Source organism: Patella vulgata, chromosome 4 (assembly GCF_932274485.2).
Source record: "Patella vulgata chromosome 4, xgPatVulg1.2, whole genome shotgun sequence".
Taxonomy (NCBI): Eukaryota; Metazoa; Mollusca; class Gastropoda; family Patellidae; genus Patella; species Patella vulgata.
Window position 1 is genome coordinate 60,807,734 of NC_065882.2, and position 21,836 is coordinate 60,829,569.

General features: G+C 36.0%; 1 protein-coding gene across 1 annotated transcript in view; it reads right to left on the bottom strand.

Moving 5' to 3' along the window:
* The window catches only part of LOC126817968 (SCY1-like protein 2), a 115,195-nt gene that overhangs the window by 14,222 nt on the left and 79,137 nt on the right, over positions 1-21,836 (bottom strand). Inside the window, exons 4-6 of the mRNA XM_050545142.1 lie at positions 17,141-17,240; positions 13,264-13,308; positions 10,854-10,994 (exon numbers count right to left, since the gene is read on the bottom strand). Of these exons, the coding sequence (XP_050401099.1) occupies positions 10,854-10,994; positions 13,264-13,308; positions 17,141-17,240 (286 nt within the window). The remainder of the gene's footprint in view (positions 1-10,853; positions 10,995-13,263; positions 13,309-17,140; positions 17,241-21,836) is intronic.

The following is a 21,836-nucleotide window of genomic DNA, read 5'->3' on the forward strand; positions in this document are numbered from 1 at the left end:
CTAGATTCACAGTAGTGCTGGCCTGATATATTGTTCAATCGATGTATCATGATTCACCGTCTGACAATTTGCGTTTTGAATAGCAAGATGCTGAATCGATGTATTGCGATTTTTTTTGTCACTTCAGTAAGTAACCTGTCACCCTTAATCATCCTTGTCACACATTATCCATAGGTCCTTTTTGTCCTTGTTTTGATCCACATATGGTGATATAAAACAGTTTTATTTCTTTGACATTGGCAGGACTAACAATATCAATTATTCATTATCCTGTTGTTTTCTTAGTACATACGAGGGGTGATTGATAAGTAGTGAGTCTAACACAGAAAGAAACAAGAAATTCAAATCAAATGCATTTATTTTTCAACATAGTCCTCCTTCAATGTAATACACTTCTGCTATCGGTGTTGCAGAGCCTTTATTCCAGTTCTGTAGAAGTCTTTGTCTTGGGTGTGTAGAAAATCATCCAAAGCGGCAATGACGTCATCGTCAGATGGGAAATGCCTACCTGAAAGACAATTCTTCAGAGCAGGAAACAGATAGAAGTCTGAGGGAGCTAAATCAGGAGATTAGGGTGGATGCTGAAGAAGTTGAAAACCACAGTCATGGATTGCTGACATGGCAACAGCTGATTTGTGCACTGGCGCATTGTCCTGGTGGAAAATCACACCTTTGGTCAGCTTTCCTCGTCTTTTGGTCTTAATTTCTTGCCTCAACTGCCTTATAAGTGCTGCATAGTATCTACCGTTAATTGTTTGACCCTTTTGGAGGTAATCCACCATGAGAACACCCTCAGAATCCCAGAATACTGAGGCCATTACCTTTCTTGCCGATGAAACAGTCTTTGCCTTCTTTGTGGTCGGCGACGTCCACTGTTTTGACAGCTCTTTTGTTTCTGGCTGAAAGTGGTGGACCTAAGTTTCATCCATAGTAACAATTTGTTTTAGGAAGCAGTCAGGATCGGTTTCAAATAAGGCTAAATTCTCTTTTGACATGATGTGTCTTGAACGCTTTTGATCAGGCGTCATAGGCTTTGGCACTCATCTTGCTGAAACCTTTGTCATTTCCAAAGTTTCAGTGATAATAGAATGAACTCTCTCCTGGCTAATACCAACTACCCCAGCTATGAATCGTTTAGTAACTCGCCAGTCATTCATTTCAGGTGTTGCCATAGTTTTTGGTCGACCAATGCGTGGTTCGTCTTCAATGCTGTCTTGGCCACGCTTGAATTCAGCTGACCACCTTTTAATTGTGGCATATGAAGGAGCATCATCTCCTAATGTCTCAACCATATCATCATGTATGGCTTTTGGTGTTAGACCCTTTTTATGCAGATACTTAATCACAGCTCTCGCCTCGATATGGTCCATTTTCTGATAACAACAGATCCTACTTGATTGTTATGACCTGTCACAACCAAACAGTTTAACCAAATGTGATGAAAGTTTGTGACAGAGCCTGAGGAACATAATAGTGCACGTGCAAAACGTGGTATCATTGTGTTGCACAGTTTTCCAATCGAGGCTCACTACTTATCAATCACCCCTCGTATTGACCTGGTTATGAATCGTGATACGAATCATATCGTAGCAGCTCAATCACAATACATATTGTATCTTGACTGCAGTGCCAATACCCAGCATTAATTAACAAGGGAACCATGGAGTTATCTTCCCATCTACATGCTAATATATTAGACCTCGTCATGGTTTAAAACTTTGTGGGATTGTTCCTTAAGGATTCATGAAATTCAAATAATTACATTTTGTTTCTAAAAGTGATGAGTTAATATGATTTCCAATTGCTACATAAGGAATAGACTAATTGATTTATATTCTTAATAATCATTTGAAATGCATTTAGTTCCGTAAGAAAAGAATTCAGTTGGTTTGTTTCTGATTGTTTTACGACTTTCCAAGCCATTAGATATACATAATTAAATATAACCAATAAAAAACTGGATCCTAAGAAGTATGAAATGAAATGAAATGGGGTTTAACGTCCTACTGTTCTGCTCCTAACCTGGGCTAATAAAGACGGGCATACGCCACATAGTGTGCTATGAGGGAAATTTTGCCCGGACAGCGGCACTACGGCCTACTCTTATATCGAATTCCAACTGCCAAGGGATCTTTTACGTGCACACCAATGTGTACACAGGACCTCGGTTTTTCGTCCCATCCGAACGACTAGACAGCTTTCCTTGTCAGCCCCTCCGTCCTGCATCACTGACAAGGGAGAACCATGCCGGAAAATCTGGGGATCCTAAGAAGAAAGCTTTTGATCTTCAACAGTTTTTAGGAATAACTGATGGAATTTCTTTTTTTAAAGAATTCCTACATTAATTTCCAGATTCCAGATTTATACTATTATATATTCCATTGCATTAACACAACACTTTAAGGTCAAAAGACAAACTGTGCAAATTTTCAGTTTTGGCCACAGCTACAAATCTGCTAGTAATACTATTCATTGCCTGGATACAATACATTCCATAGTTAGCAATATGATTAGCTGTTTGTAAAATATTAGAACACCTAAGTAGAATGAATGGTCGAATGTTAGTGAGTTTTAAAAGTCATTAATTATATTACTACTGTAACAAATTCCAGTCCACTAAATATCTATATATATATTTGTGACTGTCGTTTGTCTGTCTGTCTGTCTGTCTGTTCGGGGTTGGCGGCTACACTAGGTCTGCCCCGAGTCTGAAATTTGGGGTATAAGGTTACCTCGGACCGGGGAGTAACATAGGCCAGGTGGCGTTACTCTACCACTTCCGGTTTTGGAGTTATGACCCCCGAGCGAAGCCGATCTGTTCGGGTTGGCGGCTACACTAGGTCTGCCCAGAGTCTGAAATTTGGGGTATAGGGGTAACTCGGACCCGGGAGTAACATAGGCCAGGTGGCGTTAGTCTACCACTTCCGGTTTGGGAGTTATGACCCCCGAGCGAAGTCTGTCTGTTCGGGGTTGGCGGCTACACTAGGTCTGCCCCGAGTCTGAAATTTGGGGTATAAGGTTACCTCGGACCGGGGAGTAACATAGGCCAGGTGGCGTTAGTCTACCACTTCCGGTTTCGGAGTTATTACCCCCGAGCGAAGCCGGTCTGTTCAGGGTTGGCTGCTGCACTAGGTCTGCCCTGAGTCTGAAATTTGGGGTATAGGGGTAACTCGGACCAGGAAGTAACATAGGCCAGGTGGCGTTAGTCTACCACTTCCGGTTTCGGAGTTATGACCCCCGAGCGAAGTCTGTCTGTTCGGGGTTGGCAGCTACACTAGGTCTACCCCGAGTCTGAAATTTGGGGTATAGGGGTAGCTCGGACCGAGGAGTAACATAAGCCAGGTGGCGTTAGTCTACCACTTCCGGTTTCCGAGTTATGACCCCCGAGCAAAGCCGGTCTGTTCGGGGTTGGCGGCTACACTAGGTCTGCCCCGAGTCTGAAATTTGGGGTATAGGGGTAGCTAGGACCGGGGAGTAACATAGGCCAGGTGGCGTTAGTCTACCACTTCCGGTTTCGGAGTTATGACCCCCGAGCGAAGCCGGGTATCCTGCTAGTAGTTTACATAAATAAAAAACATTATTGAAAATTCCAGAACAATCTTATGGCCTAACTCGATTTATATCAATTTTATTCAAACAATATAATCATGAAATGAAAGTCAATTTTATACCACATAAATCATTTTATATTATATATAATTCAAGTAAAGCCTCAGACCATTTTAATATTATATTTCTATATTCCATAGTAAAATGTCATTATACATCAACATTACTTAAAGTAAGCAAAAAATGTGCTACATAATGTATCAGATTAAAAATGTTTCTACAAATTTGACATAATATGCACATCAAGTCATTGAATCATTCCCTGGAAAGTGATTTTGAAGAGCAATTCTCTGTAGAACTAGATATAAATTCTGACTGACAAGTTAATAAGATTTCATATACGTTTATCATTCCTTTAAATTAAATTGGCGTTGAACTGCTGAAATAGAGAAGTTTTTCATATCAACCGTTCAACCAATTTCATTCATGAAAAAAAAAATCTGATCGGTGAAAAACTAATCTGAAACTTGGAATAGTATACCCCTATATTTCACAATGCTGACTATAGCCAGATACAGACATATACTATTCAAAAAAAGTAGGGGATATTTGATTTTGGGGGCATAATACTAAAATATGCAAATGACTACGAAAAAAGTCACTATAGAACCTAACAGAAGAAACATTTCCAGTTACATGTGACGCCCAAACGCACCAATAGCTACCGCATGGAATGCAGGTGATGCTTGGGATCATCATGGGGGTCCAACCCAAGATTTGCACGACTCTGACTTTGAATGTTACAGTCATTGTGGCATTGAATTCCAGGGTGGAAACATCAGTTTAATTGTTTTAGTGACCAGAAAACAAATTTTGATATGCGTCAGCTTACCCAAAATGAAAGGTTACGTGCCCTTGGCATGCTACAGATCGGCACAACACAGGCGGTTGTGGCGCGGACGATGAATGTTTCTCAGTCTGTCATAAGCAGGCTATGGTCCAGATACCGTGATACACAATCTGTACAGGACAGACCACGCTCAGGTCGACCAAGGGCGACAACTCAAGCCCAGGATCGATTTATCCGTACCTTGGCCTTGAGAAATCGTGTCATCACAGCAAATCAGATCAGCGCTCGTCTTCAAACAGACACTGGTGTGAGAGTGAGTGGCCAGACGATTCGGAATCGACTGCATAGGGGTCACCTTCGCGCCCGACGTCCTCGCGTGATCCCTTGTTTGAGAGATCATCACATTCAGGCAAGACGTCGTTGGTGTAGGGATCGTCAACACTGGGATAATCGACGCTGGAGCAATGTGATGTTTTCAGATGAGTCAAGGTTCACTGTTGATTTTTTGGACAGACGTAGGAGGGTGTGGCGTCGTCGAAACGAGCGCTTCCAAGACGTTAACGTCATCAGACATGATCGATTTGGGGGTGGTTCTGTTATGGTGTGGGGAGGCATCACTGTTGCTGGAAGAACGGCTTTACATGTTGTTGCAGGGCGTGTTACAGGCCAGTACTACCGGGACAACATCTTGGCAGTCCATGTTGTGCCGTTCGCACGACGTCATGGCCGCCGTTTCATCTTCCAGGATGACAACGCGAGATGTCACAGGGCCAGGATCGTTACAGGTTACCTCCAACAACAGAACATCACCACATTACCTTGGCCAGCACTGAGTCCCGACCTCTCCCCCATCGAGCATGTCTGGGACATGCTTGGACAGAGGTTACGTCAACGTCAACAACGTCCTGCCAATGTCCAAGAACTTGCTGCTGCGTTGCAACAGGACTGGGACAATCTGGACCAAAATGACCTTAGACGTCTCATTAGGAGTATGCCACGTCGGATCAATGCTTGTTTGGCAAACAGAGGAGGATTTACCCGTTACTGACTTGGTTGTGATGCTGTGGTAACTTTGCTGTTTGACCCCGGGTATCATTTTACCCTTATAATGGTCAGTCTGTGCCTTACTTAGTCTAACGATCATTTGGAATAAATCGATGAATGTGAACTTCATTTCATTTTGTCATTTGTTTCTTCGTCAGTTTCATTAGGTGACTTTAATAACACTTAAAAATCAAATATCCCCTACTTTTTTTGAATAGTATAATATAGAACATGGGTGCAACCTTTGTTGCAAACAATTCTTATGGACCAGGAACCGGACCCTAACCGCTATTCTTCTTGTGCTTCAAAAAAAAAAGCTTAAGGCTCTGCCTATTCAAGTTCAATCAACATGCAACTTAGCATGCTTGTTCATTGGACAATTTCCATTTTTGATATAACATCACAATTCCAAGATGGCTGTGATGATGTCATGCTCGGTTTTTGGTCCATATACCACTCATACTTGTTAATTATATGCATCATTGAAATTAAAAACCTTTTGTAAAGATGAAATGAATCAAATTCATGCATCATGTTAACAACAATTTATATGCAAGGTCATTTTGAAACAAACAGAATTATTACCCCTTAACCCTTTCAATGCTAGATGTAAATCCACTGCCTGTGCTAGACCCTTTTTTGAGGAAAAAAAATGGGTTTGGAACTAAATTCCAAACAGTACTTATGGAAGCTTTTATGAAAATTCTTTTTGTGTGTTGGGATGGGCATGAGGTTGGGCTAAGGGGAAAAAATAGAATTTTGGAAATTTGCATAATCATGTAGTCCCTGGATTTTGATAAAAATATATAAAATGAACACAAATATCAATAGCAGCCATGAGCAATGCCACCACGAACACGCGCACCACGTCTCCCGCTGCCATGACCACGTGCGGATTGCAATACCTTGTTTTTACTTTCACTTTCATCCTCAAGTCCCATATCATTATCTCTATAGTCAGTCAATAGATTTACACGTTCGGGACTCAGGAATTGCCTACGTCTTTTACGATCCAGCAGGTCAGCATTATTATCAACATCAGAATATCGTCAGAATCTACTGAAGACATACTACATAGTCATGTTCACATTGGGCTTGTTTATCATGCACGGGAGACACGACCATAGGTGGAATGTCACACAACACATCACGCACTTTATACTACCAATCACTGTCCTGACTACTATTATTATCAACTAACTGGAAATATGTTCTAGTGTATAAAAAATACAATAGATGGCACTTGCAGCTACGGTTCTAATTTTAGCGAGGGCTGTACTGAGTACCCGGTAATACCGGGTACACGCATTTTAACGACGTTTTATAAAACCCGGTACTACCGGGTAGACACAATGAAAGGGTTAAAGGTCTAAATATAGTTGTGCCAATCAGGCTCAACAATTTCAGGAAGTGAGAAATCAAGGTTGTTGACTGAGCCCCTGTTGAAAAAATTCTGCCTTTATCACTGAGAATGCAGACAATCTCTAGTAGATCAAATAAATAAAACAGATTTTATTCAAAGGAGTTTGGTGTTTCTACCCTTTAAAGAATTTGCCTATAGAATATTGGGTTCATAATAGAAATGAAATGAAATGGGGTTTAACATCCTACTTTACTGCTCCGACTGGGCTAATGAAGACAGTGTTTTTTTCCAGGGCTGTTCTTCTAAACATTGTCTATATAACACATTCCTCGTCAAAAAGAGCAACAGCAGACATACAACTACAAGTGGTATTTTTGTTTGAAACGTAAAAACAAAAACAGTTAAATATCTGTGACTAAAATCTTTACTGATTTTCATTTCTTGACACACACCAACACAAAATTAAAGTATTTCCCAAGAAACATTTTTTTGTATTTTTTTTTTTTTTTGAAAATCAAGTGTAATGCTTTGTTAGTTACAGGCTTTACCGTCTGTAACTTTATTAGTCATCATGGGACATCAGATAAACAGTGGAAAAATTTCAAAGTGACCAATTACCAAGTATCTCTTACTTCAAAAGTAGATAAAAGTTTATCAAAGATAGTCATAAAAGCATTTTCCAGAATGAAGTTATGTGACAATGAAATTATTGAAAACTTCCGTATAAAAAGGTTGATTTCAGGGTAGTATTGATTTTCTTATGGTTCGATAAATGGATGCAACTTAGCGTACAATAATTTCATTACACCCATAATACCCCTAGAGCGGACATCTTGAAATTCAATAAATAACTATGTCTATCCGCGTCAACTAAAGCACTACAAGGTTCAACCAGACTATTTAGTGGCCTGACATTTAGATATTACAATGCCCAAGGGACAAATTGCAGGACTAATGTTTAAAGAACTTTCTGTCATTAAAACATCAGCAAAATGTAAAAAAAAACAACAAACAGAGGACTATTCCTAGTTAACCATTTATTATCAGATTAATAGTTGGGGTCATCATAAAATAATCATTTTATATTTTTATATTAACCTACTTATACCTACTAGAGAGAGACCAAGTTTTTAGAAGGATTTTTCTCCCTCATTACTATAAAGGAATGGTAATGGTGACATAAAATTACGAGGGATTTAGTGATAATTTCCCCAACAACCTGTGATTACTCTACACGGATCAAAGATGGTATTACCAGCTAGCCATCTTAAATGACAGCTGGCTGCACTGACAATGTGTGACTAGAGTCTGTATTCATATTGGTGTCCATAAGCAAAATATATAAATAAGACCTATCTTAAACAGGCATTATGCAAGAGCTAAATCTGTCTATTGCAGGTCTTTCTTTGGGCCTTAATGTTATATAAACTATTAATTAGAGATTTATTAACATAACAAGACCATAATCAACTCTCGATGCCATCGGATGGCTCCGATTTTAATCAAATTAGAATGGCTAAGTCATTTCATGATTTACCGTAAAAATGGTGAAACGAGTCTTAGCCTCAAAAAACCAGTATGGTGGTTACAGTGAGTGCACATATCTTGTCAAAGCTTCAAAAGCTAATATCTTTGCTCAGAATAAAGTAATTTGAATGAAATTTTCAATATATTCATTTTGCATTATCTATTTTTGAACTATTATAGCAAGCACAGCACAGCCAGCTCTTTATCTAAATCTTATATAATGTATCTTCAATTTTTATATTTTCTTCTCTGGTCTATTGTAACTTGAAAATATGGTAATGAGAAAGAGAGAGAAATGGGGTTTAACATCCACTCGACACAAACTAGGTCATTTCGGGACTAACATATGGGGTTTTTTAAAAATTTTATTTACATATTTCGCTTGCACGTAGGGGTCTTTTAGCTGTGGGAGGAAATCGGAGGCCCCGGAGAAAACCCACGAGGTTGGACAGACAACCCTACTCCTTGCCACGTACAACCGGGGATTCGAAACCACGCCAGTCGACTCAATGACAGACTTTATGATACAGCGCGCGCACGCTAACCATTCAGCCATCCAACCCCCCTAAATATGGTAATGTCTAATGGTAAAAGGAAACAATACATTACATTAAACAATTTTTAAAGTCAATTTCAAGATTTGTTTGAAACAAGATTATGTTCTAAATGAAATAATTGTTTACCTTTGAAGTTAAATAAAAATAAATAAGAAAAATCTTTCAACTTAATTTTCTATCATCATTACAATTCACCTTTATTGATTTAATGACAACTTTGCACACCATAATCTTTCATGTGCACTCAATGTGACAGCTTTCAAATGATGAAAAGCAGTTATATTCTATAATGTAAGAATGATTGCTCTGTAATCCTTTCAAATTAACCATAGCCCAAAAATATCTAAGTTTTCCAGGTACAGATTTACTGTAGTAATGACAGTAGCATGAAGCGCTCCATTCCACTCCCCTACAAATTCCAGGATATCAAAATATAGACAAGGGCTTGTCAGGACCCTTATCTGCTCATAATTTTGAAATTCAATAGGATTCTTCACAATATACGTCCACATTAATGGGAACACAATTGTGCCCACGAAGCAAAGTCTCATAAATGTTAACAATAATAAGTGATTAACCGACGGACGAGGGTGGCAACCACATTCGATCACATTTCAATGTGGGCACATAAAACTCATTATCAATATATCTATATATGCAGCAACATGACAGAAGAGAGGTAATAAGATAATATAGTTTTCAAATTTGAGAGCTTTATGCTCTTCCCCTTAATCTGAGCTGTTCCATCCTTTCAAGTACTATTACGTCCAAGGTTAAGATGGGTCACATTATTTCTAATACGTCTTTCTTGTAAATCATAATTTTGAGTGAAGCCTGTATCATTACAGACCCAGGACTGTACAACACAGTGGACACTTATGGTTGACCCACTTGATTTGTTTGTCTTATCCGCAGGCATATCTTGTCGGTTTTATTTTGCATGTAGTGCGGTTCTCCTGCACATACTAATAGCAGCATGATGTAGTTCTTAAAAGAGTTGTAAGCCTATGCTTAATTTGCCAATATTAACTTTTGCCAAATTCAAAAAACTCAAAATCCACAATTTAACATGCAATTTTCAAATTTAATTAATTTTTTACTAAAATTACGTCCATATTTGATCCATAATAAAGAACAGACGTATTGCATGACCTTTAAGTTAGCTAATTAAAGTAACTGTGTGTCATACCGGACAATTATAAAACGAGTATTCTAATTTTACATTCTGTCATATTTTCTCCCACTGTTTATATTGATGTGATTTGAGCCCGAGGGTGAATGGTAATCATGCTTATTATAATATGATTATGTGGGAGGTAATCAAATACATCAATAACTTTACAATAATCATAAATGGCAGTACTACTGTACCATATATTAAACTATCACGATATTAAAGACAGTGACAAATGGTGTTTAATATCACTGAAGACCAGCTTCTATTTTAGTTTTAAAGAAAAAGTAATGTTACAGTTATTTAATTAATTATTGAATTACTGTTTAGTTGGAACACTTGTTTCTAACACATTCATTTAATTTTGCCAGTCTTCATGAGCAAACTTGGTGCAGAAAAGTAGGACATTAAATCACATTCCATTTCATTAATAGGATAAGCAATTAGTTGTTAGGGAGCCACGGTGGCTAAGTGAGTAAGACGCTGGTCTCAGGTTTAATTCTGGCATGGTTTACCCTTGTCAGAGGGCCTGATAAGGACAGCTGTCTAGTCATTCAGATGAGACCAAAAACTGCCATGTACACATTGGCATGCACGTAAAAGATCCTTTGACAGTTGGAATTCAATAAAAGAGTAGGCTGTCCGGGCAAAATTTCCCTCATTGCACACTGTATGGCGTATGCCTATCTTTATTAGTTTTTATTCCATTCATTCACTTGTGCATAAGATTCTTTAGCCTTATTTTCTCTCTTAAGACAAAATAATTTTTTAAAAAATAAAGAGGCCTACCTTTCCTTCCTTAGTTTTTTCTACAAAACCAAGGCCAGCAAGTTTCCATGCACCTTTTTTCGTTATAAGGATGGATTGAGGACAAACATTACGATGAATAAGATGTTCAGAACTATGTAAAAATGACAATGCATCTGTTATCTGAAATTAATTAAACAGAAATATGTGTAAAATTGATTCTATAATTCTTCATAAAAAATTTATTTATTTCAATAGAATCCCCTTTTCCCAAAACTTACTGACAATTTTATGTCTCAAGTACCTTTATATGATGAAACTCATTTTCATTATACAGTGCATGTGATTTTGCATGTGAGTCTTTTCAGTGTAATCTTCATCTCATTCCTTAAGTCTTGGCATCCATTCTCTGAATGTCAGATACCCTTTTCTATCAAAGGTTTATAGAGTATCATGTTATATTGTGGAAGCATACATTATGATCATTTAAGTCTACTAATAACCATTACATCAGGTGTTATTAAATAGGATAATGCTATTTCATCATAATTAACTGTGAAAAAAATAAACAACAAATGTTCATAAAAAAAACACCTGCATGTAATTACCGTATGCTAAGCAAAAATCTAATATCTAACAGGTCCTAGCCAGACAGCTTACAGACAGTTTACAGATATAATAAATGATAGATAGTGATCACTGTGTCAAAGTTTATTTTCAGACATAAAAGGCAAAACTGTCTCTTTTAATATCAGTGGGGATAATAAAAACAAAAAACTGACAATTTCACCAATTGTGATAATCAATCACAAAAACTCTGTATAGATGAGAGACTATTGATAAACCTAACATTTCTGGTCCAAATCTGGCATTTTTTGAAAATTTTAGAAATGGCAGACACTGATAGGGTAAAATTTGGTATAAAATATTTCCTGGTAAAAAGGCCTGATTAAATGTTATCCATGTTGATTGACTTGAGGCAGAAGTCACAAACGTATAAAAGATTCCCACGAAGAAATCATTTTCACTATTTTGCCTGGATTCAAGCTGCCAGCAGAATGGTCTAATCCATCAATTTTCTTGTTTTGTGAAATTAAACGCATCTAAAACATCCCTGACATCCTCAGGCTATCGACAAAAACAAATCAAAAAAGAAATCACATCAAAAAAATTCCTGTGCCATTTTATAACATGTTCCTGCCAACGGCTTTGTTTCAAGCATGTCATTTTAAGCTTAGATAAGGTAATATTAGTTGGCCCATTTTTCATTGTAAGTACCTTACCAAACACATCCCTATAAGTGTGACATCAACACTTTTTGTTTTAAATAGATTTGCTATCGATTGTTGATTTTATTACACACTTAAAAGTTTTGTGTAACCAGACGGAAGATCATAATCAACATTTAGAAGCAGATAAAAAATGATCGAAGAATGAACAATAAAATATTAAATTTCTCTTTTACTTTATAATATTCACAGGAGAAGATACTCTGTCCTCATAAAACGGGACATAAAATGGTTGACATTTTAAAGAATTTTTTTTTCATGATAATTAATGGTTGTAATAAATTCAAATTTGATCCATTGCAATTCATTTATCATCTTGAAGAAAAATTAAAGAATTTAATTCTGAGCAAAATGGCTTTCTGTTACATTAATTGCATGGATTTTTACAACTAAAGTCCCAAATGTGTAATATTCCTTCACGAATCTTAAATCAGATTTGCGGCAAAATGAATTTCCTAAAAAAAACTATTCATTATTGGACTGAATGGCTATAAAAATGAAGATGCAGTTAAACATGGACATTTGACAACTCTATTATACATGCATCTACAGCTCAAGCATATTTTGGGGGGTTATTATTTAGAGAGAGAAAGAGAGAGAGGGTTAAGTCCACTAGAAACAAACTAGGTCATTTCGTGACTAACATATAGTTCAATTTTATTTCAATAATTTGCTTGTGCGTAGGAGTCTTTAGCAGTGGGAGGAAACTGGAGGACCCGGAGAAACCCACAAGGTTGAACAGGCCACCCTACTCCTTATCACATACAACTGGGGAGTCAAAACCATGCCAGATGACTCAATGACAACCCTTATGATGGAGCGCGCACCCACTAACTATTCGGCCATCCACTCCCCCTCCTTGCCTTGAATGCCTGCTTATGCTGTGGTATTCTTCTCCAATGCTGCTTCCAGTGACTGGTACTCAAGCTTTCTTATTAGACAATGACATGTTCTTGTGCAGGCTTCTTACTATCTTAATCCAACTTAGTTTTTAGTACATAAGGACTATGTTCGTTAACATCATAGAATATTGTATCTCATTTTTTAAGAACTTAATAGTCAGAGTAAAAATAGAATATTTTGGAACTCAGACATGTAGTTGAATGATCAATTATCCATTTTCCCTAAAACAAAAGCAATGATAAAAACACTGTCATACAAACCTGAAAAATACCATACTTTATTTCCATATCTATAAACTCGTGATCCTGAAAAAAAAAAAATCCAGATTTATTTCAGGAAAATAAGTAAAGCTTTGTGCATTGTGAATAATGGCAATTAGTCATTCAAACACAAAGCATAAATCAATTTTTTGACAACATAACTTAACTTTTTGCTAATTAAACACTGTCTAAAGGTCTTTATCAGAAAGTAAAAGCTAACTTATTAGATTTCGTGAAAAAAAATATCTCTGCTAACTGGAAAAAAATTCTGGAAATAGGAAATGAAAGCATTTTTGAGAGAGAGAGAGAGAGAGAGAGAGAGAGATTAAGCCCACTCCATACAAACTAGGTCATTTTGGGACTAACACATGATTCAATTTTATTTCAAATATTCGCTTGCGCATAGAGTTCTTTAGCAGGCAGAGGACCCAGAGTAAACCCACGAGGTTGGACAGTCGACCCTACTCCTTGTCACATACAACCAGGGATTCAAAACCACGCTGGTTGACTCAATGACAGACCTTATGATACAGCGTGCACGTGATAACCATTCGGTCATCCAACCCCCCTGAGTGTGAAAGACTAAAAACTTTGCATGGCAGCCATTGACAATAAACATAATGCCATTCCATGTCTCATATGGACTGTCATTCAAATTTATTATGGTATACAGAGTGTTAAACCAGGCTGAGATATCTTTGAATTTAAAGAGCCCAGGGATGTTTTATGCCCAATCCCATCAAGGTTTAAAAATTACATAAAGAACTCTAATCCGGTATCACATTCTAAAGATTTCATTAATTTAAGTGTAAGTGAAGGGATAACTCTATAATATGGGTTTGATTGAAAAATTCTGATTTTTGATCGGATTTTACTTTATGACCTAGTGAACAATGCCTGATATGAAAAAAATATGTAGGCTGGTCTGTAGAGTTTTTCAGATAAAATGTGGGTGGATGACATACCAACAGATGAAGACAAACAGATCGATGGACGAAAGTAAAATTATCATATATTGTTCAATGTGGATCTATAAAAATCATTTCTGAAAATGCTCACACATTTCTGCACTTTTAAATATGTGATCATGTAGGCGTGTTTATTTCCATTTAACTTAAAAGAAATTTGACTTTAATATCTGCTTTCATGAATAAACTAAACTCTTTGAAATTAAATAACTTGTTTTTATAAATTCTTTTCTTGTCAAAGAGATCAAATCCAATCTGTTTACAACTGAACAGTCATCATGGCCATCAACGATTAGATAAAACAAATTTATTGCTGTCTTTAAATCAAGCATGCTCAATCATTAAAAGACTGTGAAAATAAGCAGCCATATTGAAAGAAAATTCACACAATCTTTGCTCCTTAAGAACAGATTGTCTTTGATGAGTTATTATAATTAATCGTGAGAGCAAGCTTTGAAGACATACTTTTCACACCAAGATGGCACCTTTACAGTAAGATTTTTTATTGAAAGATTTTACATTAATGGAATTATAATTGTCTAAAGCATAATTTTTTAACTAATTATTTGCACTGATGTTGACAGAAAGACAATGTATATTTTTTGAATAAATGGTGCTTTAATTAAAGATAAATAAACTGAATATTTCCGAATAAATAAAGGAAAGTATTTACATCAATTTTAAAGAGGCATTACTACTTTCAACAAGAAAATTAAAAGTATTGGTCACCTTAGACCTAACTATATGTTAAAAGTCTTTAAAATACAGATGTGAGGTCATCCTTTGATGTTGGCATACCATTTACGGGCAATGTGCCAAGCGTACATTATTTATACTATGTCCCTCATGTTGTTTCAATATATGACTTTATAATGTCTCGCTCTCGACCATTAAACCACACATAATGCAGCGTATGCATACTTTATTTAAAATATATGATTCTAATACCCCTTCTTATTCATCGGAGATGTTGACATAAAATGCAGGGATCATTTAAATATCACTGATATTTATTAAAGCACCAACATGCCAGAATAAAGTTGAAATGCACAATCAAAAGTACTTTGTTAATTAACTAAAACATTTTGGTCCAAAAATTCAATCAATTCTATTCAACAATCAATTTAAACATGAATTGGTCTCAATTAATTTTACACTGCCATCCTCATGTGTCTTAGACAAACAAAGTAATAATAAATTTGATATTTTTTCCGTTCACGAAGGCTTTTTCATAATTGTGTGTGCTTAATTACATCATAATAATAAGTCATTCCATTAAAATAGTACATCGTTTTTTACCTTTGATATGTATGTAAACAGTACATGTTTTGTGTCCTTAATTGAGATATTTATTTGAAAATGTACTGGCAAATGGAACTCATATTTTTTACACAATCTACATGTAACATGGACATGAATAATCAGATTGTGCCAATCAAAAATGATTTATTACTCAGTTTTAACTGCAAAAGTAAGAGGGCCCCTTTAACAATGTACCCTTATTCTAAAACACAATACCTGTTAAATACTTTCTTTATAATTAGTTATGAATGTAAATAACTGTAAAAGCAATAAAATAATAATTGCAGAAAACAGTAACACATTATTGGTTTGCACTCAGAGTAGGGCAATCACTCTGCAAATAAATGATGAATCTAGTTCGAATTAAAACATACCTAGTCTGATTAGAATTGAAGGAAAACTACCTTTGATTTCAAATATTTTGGCTAAGTCCGCAAGAGCAATAACTCAGAGAATAATTGAAGAATTATGCCCATTTCATGGACATACATCTTCCAAATACTCAGTATATTGAACTCCATCAATTGAATCCTTGTAGTCATGAGCCAATGAAATTGCTTATCTCTGCTTGGAAAATGCTTGGTCAAGGCATTCACCTCTAATGAACAAAACACAAAGATTCCAAGATTCAACATTCTAGGAATCTAACTGAATTATAATTAGAAGCAGAGTTATTGAGTTTTAATAGTCCCCTGCTTCCTTCAAAAGGCAGGGAACAAAAATGTAGACAATATCACATTCACAAGCTAGAGTGGACAGAAACACAAAAAGATCGACGGACATTAAATATTGGTGTAAGAATAAACCTGATCCAATAATAACTTAAAGCCAAACTAAAAATTTAAATTGGTTTGACCTAAGCATTTAGAATGTCCACAAAAAATCATGAATGGATGGGCAGATTTGACAGATATATAGGGTTGAAGACAGTATATACCCATGTTTCAAGATGAAACTTTAAAACGTAACAAAATATAATTTGCGTCGAATGTTGTTTTTTTTTATGTTAAATGAGTATTGTTAATATGTTAATAACTAAAATTATATAAATTTGATCTAACTTCAAAATATCATATTTTGTTTTGATACAAATTATTCAATAATATGTATATCTCATTTCCCATGATAAATAGGGATGTAACACCTATGTTGACATAAAAATGAAAGGTGTACTAACTACAGAAAATTATGTGGATGAAGCTATAATAATAATAATAGTCGCATTTAGGAAGGGCAAACATTAACTTTTTGTTTTAATAATAACATTTTTTTAATTTTGGGGACCTCTGTTGATCTGTTTGCCCAGTGATAAATATTGATACAAATAATGAATATGAGAGACAAAGTAAGAGATCTCTGCCTACTTAAAAGAGAACTCATCTGCTTGCCACAGAGCTTCTATTTTTGATTTATAATTCAGCCAATGTTTACTACTGTGGCATGATCTTAATTAGTATCTTATCAAAAAGAGACTGTATGAGTTTTATTATTAACTTGATATGGCATGAATGGACATAGTAAAGATAAACCAAATATTAAAAAAATCCTGTTAAAGCTTATTAATCCTTTAAAGTTGTTCAATAATGCGGTTCATCCGTTTATCTTACCTTAAGTTCTTGTGGAATGTTTGCAGGCATTCTTTCATAGTTTCCCAAGATATTGGATAAACTTGCGAAGATTGGTTCGGTAGCAAATGCCAAACTGTCGCTGCAAAACAAATTGAAGAATAAGACAATGACAAATGAAACCATAAAACACTTTATGTTATTCACTTTAGGCATATATCATTCAACCTGCAAATCAAATTTTCAGAGTAAATTCGGCACTGAATCTTCCAATTATTATTGATTTTGTCAGTTATTAAGCTGTTTGGTGTGAAAAAGATAAATTTTTGACATCCTCCTTTGTCCCCTATCCTAAATACAAATCCCTGCATAGCTGTAGATGAATAGGTACAGACACAAAAAACAAGTTAATTCTTAGAATACCGGATCACATGTCACTGTAAACATTCCATTGCACATTCTGATATGGGCAACTTTACCAAATTTATTTGGCTTTGTCTGATTGTTAGAAAAACATTTTTTAAAGTTTTTTATAAATTGATATATGAATATGTACGATAAAAATTTATGTCTAGATACATTATAAAACATAACTGACATCTGTAAAATAGATTTATTTACATTCAAAACTATATGTCAACTTGATATAATACATATATATACAGTCGTGTATACTTTGTTCTCTAACTGAATTTTCCACTCCCAGCTAGTTTTCAATGAAGTTGTGGCTGTTGGGTATTTGAAATCTAGTTAACTTTCAAATCTATAGTCGTGTGTAAAGGTTGTGACTGTTGGGAATTTGAAATTAAAAACATTATAGTCTTGTGTAAAGGTTGTGGCTGTTGGGAATTTGAAATTCAAAACATTTTTTATATAGTTATTTTATAAAAGTTTTTGAAGTGCATACTGGTATATATAATCTATAGATTGTATTTTCACATGAGAAAATATTGAAAGTTTAAAGAGCTGGCCATTCTTGCTATATTTCAAACATAAATAATGATATAAACATATTGAAAATTTCAGTCAAATTACTTCGTTCTGAGAAAAGTTATGAATTGTGTCTGCAGATTGCTGATTGACAGTTCATAGTCTCGAAGTACCATTGTCACAATAATAAACAAAGTCTAGATTTTCAGTCCTTCAATCACCTGCCACCATACACTGTAACCCAGGTATCATTTAATCTTATGTATCTAGCACTAATTTCTTTCACATACGTTTAATATCAATTCTTTGTTTAAAAATTCGTAAAAACTGTTTAAAATCACCATAAATCGTTTAATTTGTACTTCTGTCCAGTTTAAAGCTGACCATTCAATTTTGATAATGAGTGTTCAATTTACAAGTGTTTAATTTTTCTATCACTGTTAAAAAAATAAACAAACCCACCCAATTGATTAATGATGTATAATGATTAATTTTTGAACAGTGGCCAGGAAATTAAATACTTGTAAATGGACACTCATTATTAAAATTAATCAGTCAGCTTTAAACTGGACACAAGTACAAATTAGATGATTTTGGGTGATTTTAAACGATTTTTACGAATTTTTAAACAAAGATTTGATATTAAAACGAATGTGAAAGAAATGAGTACACAAGTTGAAATGATACCTGGGTTACAGTGATAAGTGCCAACAACCGATAGTTTGGAGAGTTGATTATAAGCTTTTGAAACAAGAATATAAAAAAAACCTGTAATAGACATGAATAATGCATGTTTAAATGTAGAATTCAAGCAGTATATCTTTGAAACAAATAATACCACTTCCAGCTTGAAATTCAGATGAGACTGGCATCTTCAAAATGCTAGCGAGGCTGGCATCCTCCATCTTCTATACAGTTTATAAAACTGTCAATTTTTTGTACCTTTTGATTAATGTTCTATCATAACAAAGCTATTACAAAGAATTTTTTTTATTCTAGATCATATAGATAATTAGGAATTTCACCAGACGCAAAAGAAAATTACACAAAAGCAATTCTATGTTTTTGATGCCAGTATTGAAATAATGATCTATGCTAGTCTCCTAAATTTTCTAATATTTCATGGAAAAAATATACGAGTGCTTATTAACAGGAGGAATGATATCTAGTCTAGACACCAGTACCGGTAGTTAACTCAATATATTTATATCGGAAACAAAAAAATCCACAATGATGCCTAAGAAACAAATTATTATGGGGAAAGTTTTCCCCTTATGTTTGTTTTTGATTTGTAAATTATTGTAATAGTTCTATTATATGTCAATTGTTATTATTTAATTACATTTTTATCCATATCAAACAAGGCAAAACCAATTTCCTTTACATAAACTTCAGGACCCACCCCAAAACACAGATGTATTTTTCAAAAATATTTTTGTGTTTTTTCTCTGTTTAAATTGCATACCTTCTTATTGTCTGTGTTTTGTTGTGCAGTTTTCATACACTATCTTTTAAGGCCCAGTCCCACTGCACTTACGGATGCATCCGTTGTGTACTCATTGCATACGTGTTTCATACGCTCTATCCATCGAGCATCCGTTCACTTTGATTTCATCCGCGCAAAAGGTTTTGAGCTGCACAAAACTTTTATAACGGATGAACTTTCTGCCGTGTACGATGTAAATGCGCGACATATACGAGCACCAAACGTTCCATGTCCGTTAAACGTCCACTGTATCCTCTCTGCACCCTCTGGGCATCCTCGCAACTCACGTCCGCTCCAGCTGAAAACGGAAAGAAGGAGGAAAGATAAGGTACATGGGACGTCTATACATCGTTAGTAGCACGGAAACAGAAACGATGTAAGCGTATGCATCTCATATATAAAGTTTTCAAAAGGGACAAAGCGTTTGTATCTGGGATGTATCTGGTATATTGAAGGATGTCGGAGCTGTCATCCACTTCCATCCGCTTTCATGCGCTAGGCTTCCGATGAACACCCATTTAACATCCCCGCTACATACTTCCCACGTTCGTTCTTTTCCGTTCTGTTTTCGCAAATTTTCATCAATTTTGTCCATTTCTGGAGCGGATGAAAACGGATGGAGCCACCCCCGAAAGTTTGCTCGTCCGCTGTGTCCTTTTTGCATACATTTTGTGTCCATCGGCCACTGGGACAGGGCCTTTATTATATGAAGACATAAAAGTCCTGAAATTCTATGCCTTGTAAGTACCTGGATGGTCCTGTCTATATACTTGCTGGTAACCCCTTCCCCCACCCCTATCACATATAGACCATGACCTCAATATGACCTGGAAAAATCAGCCAGATTGATGCTGAGAGCCCCATGGATGTGGCCATGCCAGTAAGGATGTAGTACGGTCATAATTGGAACATGGTCAGCTTGATAAGCCACCTCATTATGCAAGTATGGAACATGCACCATACCCGTGTACCTAGGTCATGATGGAAAGAAAGTATGGCAAAAGCGTAGTGACAATGGAGACAACTTACTGAGAGCAGTGAGAGTGGCTTGATCTACAAAAAATTCACGTGTAAATCGGATCACCCCTGTAAATCGGATCACTCTTACGCCACAACCTCACCACTCCACACACTCTCTATATGTTCAGTGCACTTCCATCAAGTTCTTACTATGCCCATGGATATGACCACCATGTCACAAACACGCTCTCACTTCAACCAATCATTTTATAATATGCTCTCACCTAGGAGGGAGTGTGGCAAGGGCTGGCGAGAACTTAGAAGCAGGCAAGTTGTCTTCACACTTGGTCACTGTGGCTGCAAACTCGCCATGCTCTATAGAATTTTTGACGACATACCTAATTCAACAACAAGCCATGATAAGCTTTGATATGAGAAGGCATAGATGGAGAGAATGGAGTTTAACATCCACTCCACTCAAAAGTAGATCACCTTGGGCTTAACATTGTACAATTTTACTTTAATAATTCACTTGCGTGTAGGGTTTTTTTAGCAGTAGGAGGAAACCAGGAGACCTGCAGAAAAGAAGTCAGTGAAAATCAATATATGCAGTGCATATTATACTTTGAATAGTCTTTTTAGAAAATATCAAAAACGGCAACAGTCAGAGTAGGATTATAAAATCTGATTATCTGCTAGTTCGGAAGTTATTGTAGTAGTATTTCACAAAACATTCTCAGGCTTAGGTTAAGTATTTACTAAATATTGTTTGCCTTATTTTATCTAAAATATCCTTTATAAAACTTCTGTTATTTTAATGTATCAAGTATATCAATAAGAAACTATGTGCAAAGTTTTGTGTTTCTGGATCAAAGATATTTCTCAACAACAGTGATTGAAAGTTGAGTAAATTAGTCGGGAGCCACGGTGGCTAGGTGGTTAAGACGCTGGCTCACTAGCCTGGAGGTTGGGTGTTCGATCTCTGCATTGGCCAAGAAAGTTCATCCCGATTTTCCGACGTGGTTTCCCCTTGTCAGTGGTGCAGAACAGAGGGCCTGTCAAGGACTGCTGTCTAGTCCTTCGGATGAAACGAAAAACCGAGGTCCTGTGTATACATTAGAATGCACGTAAAAGATTCCCTACCAGTTGGAATTCAATATAAGAGTAAGCGATAGTGCCGCTGCCCGGGAAAATTTCCCTCATAGCACACTGTATGCTCGTCTTCATTAGCCCAGTATAGGAGCAGAACAGGAGGACGTTAAACCCCATTTCATTTCATTTCATTTAACATTAGTCAAGAAATGCTTCGTGAAACCGAGGCCAGATAAACGATTAAGACCAGTGTGATTGTACATGCAGATT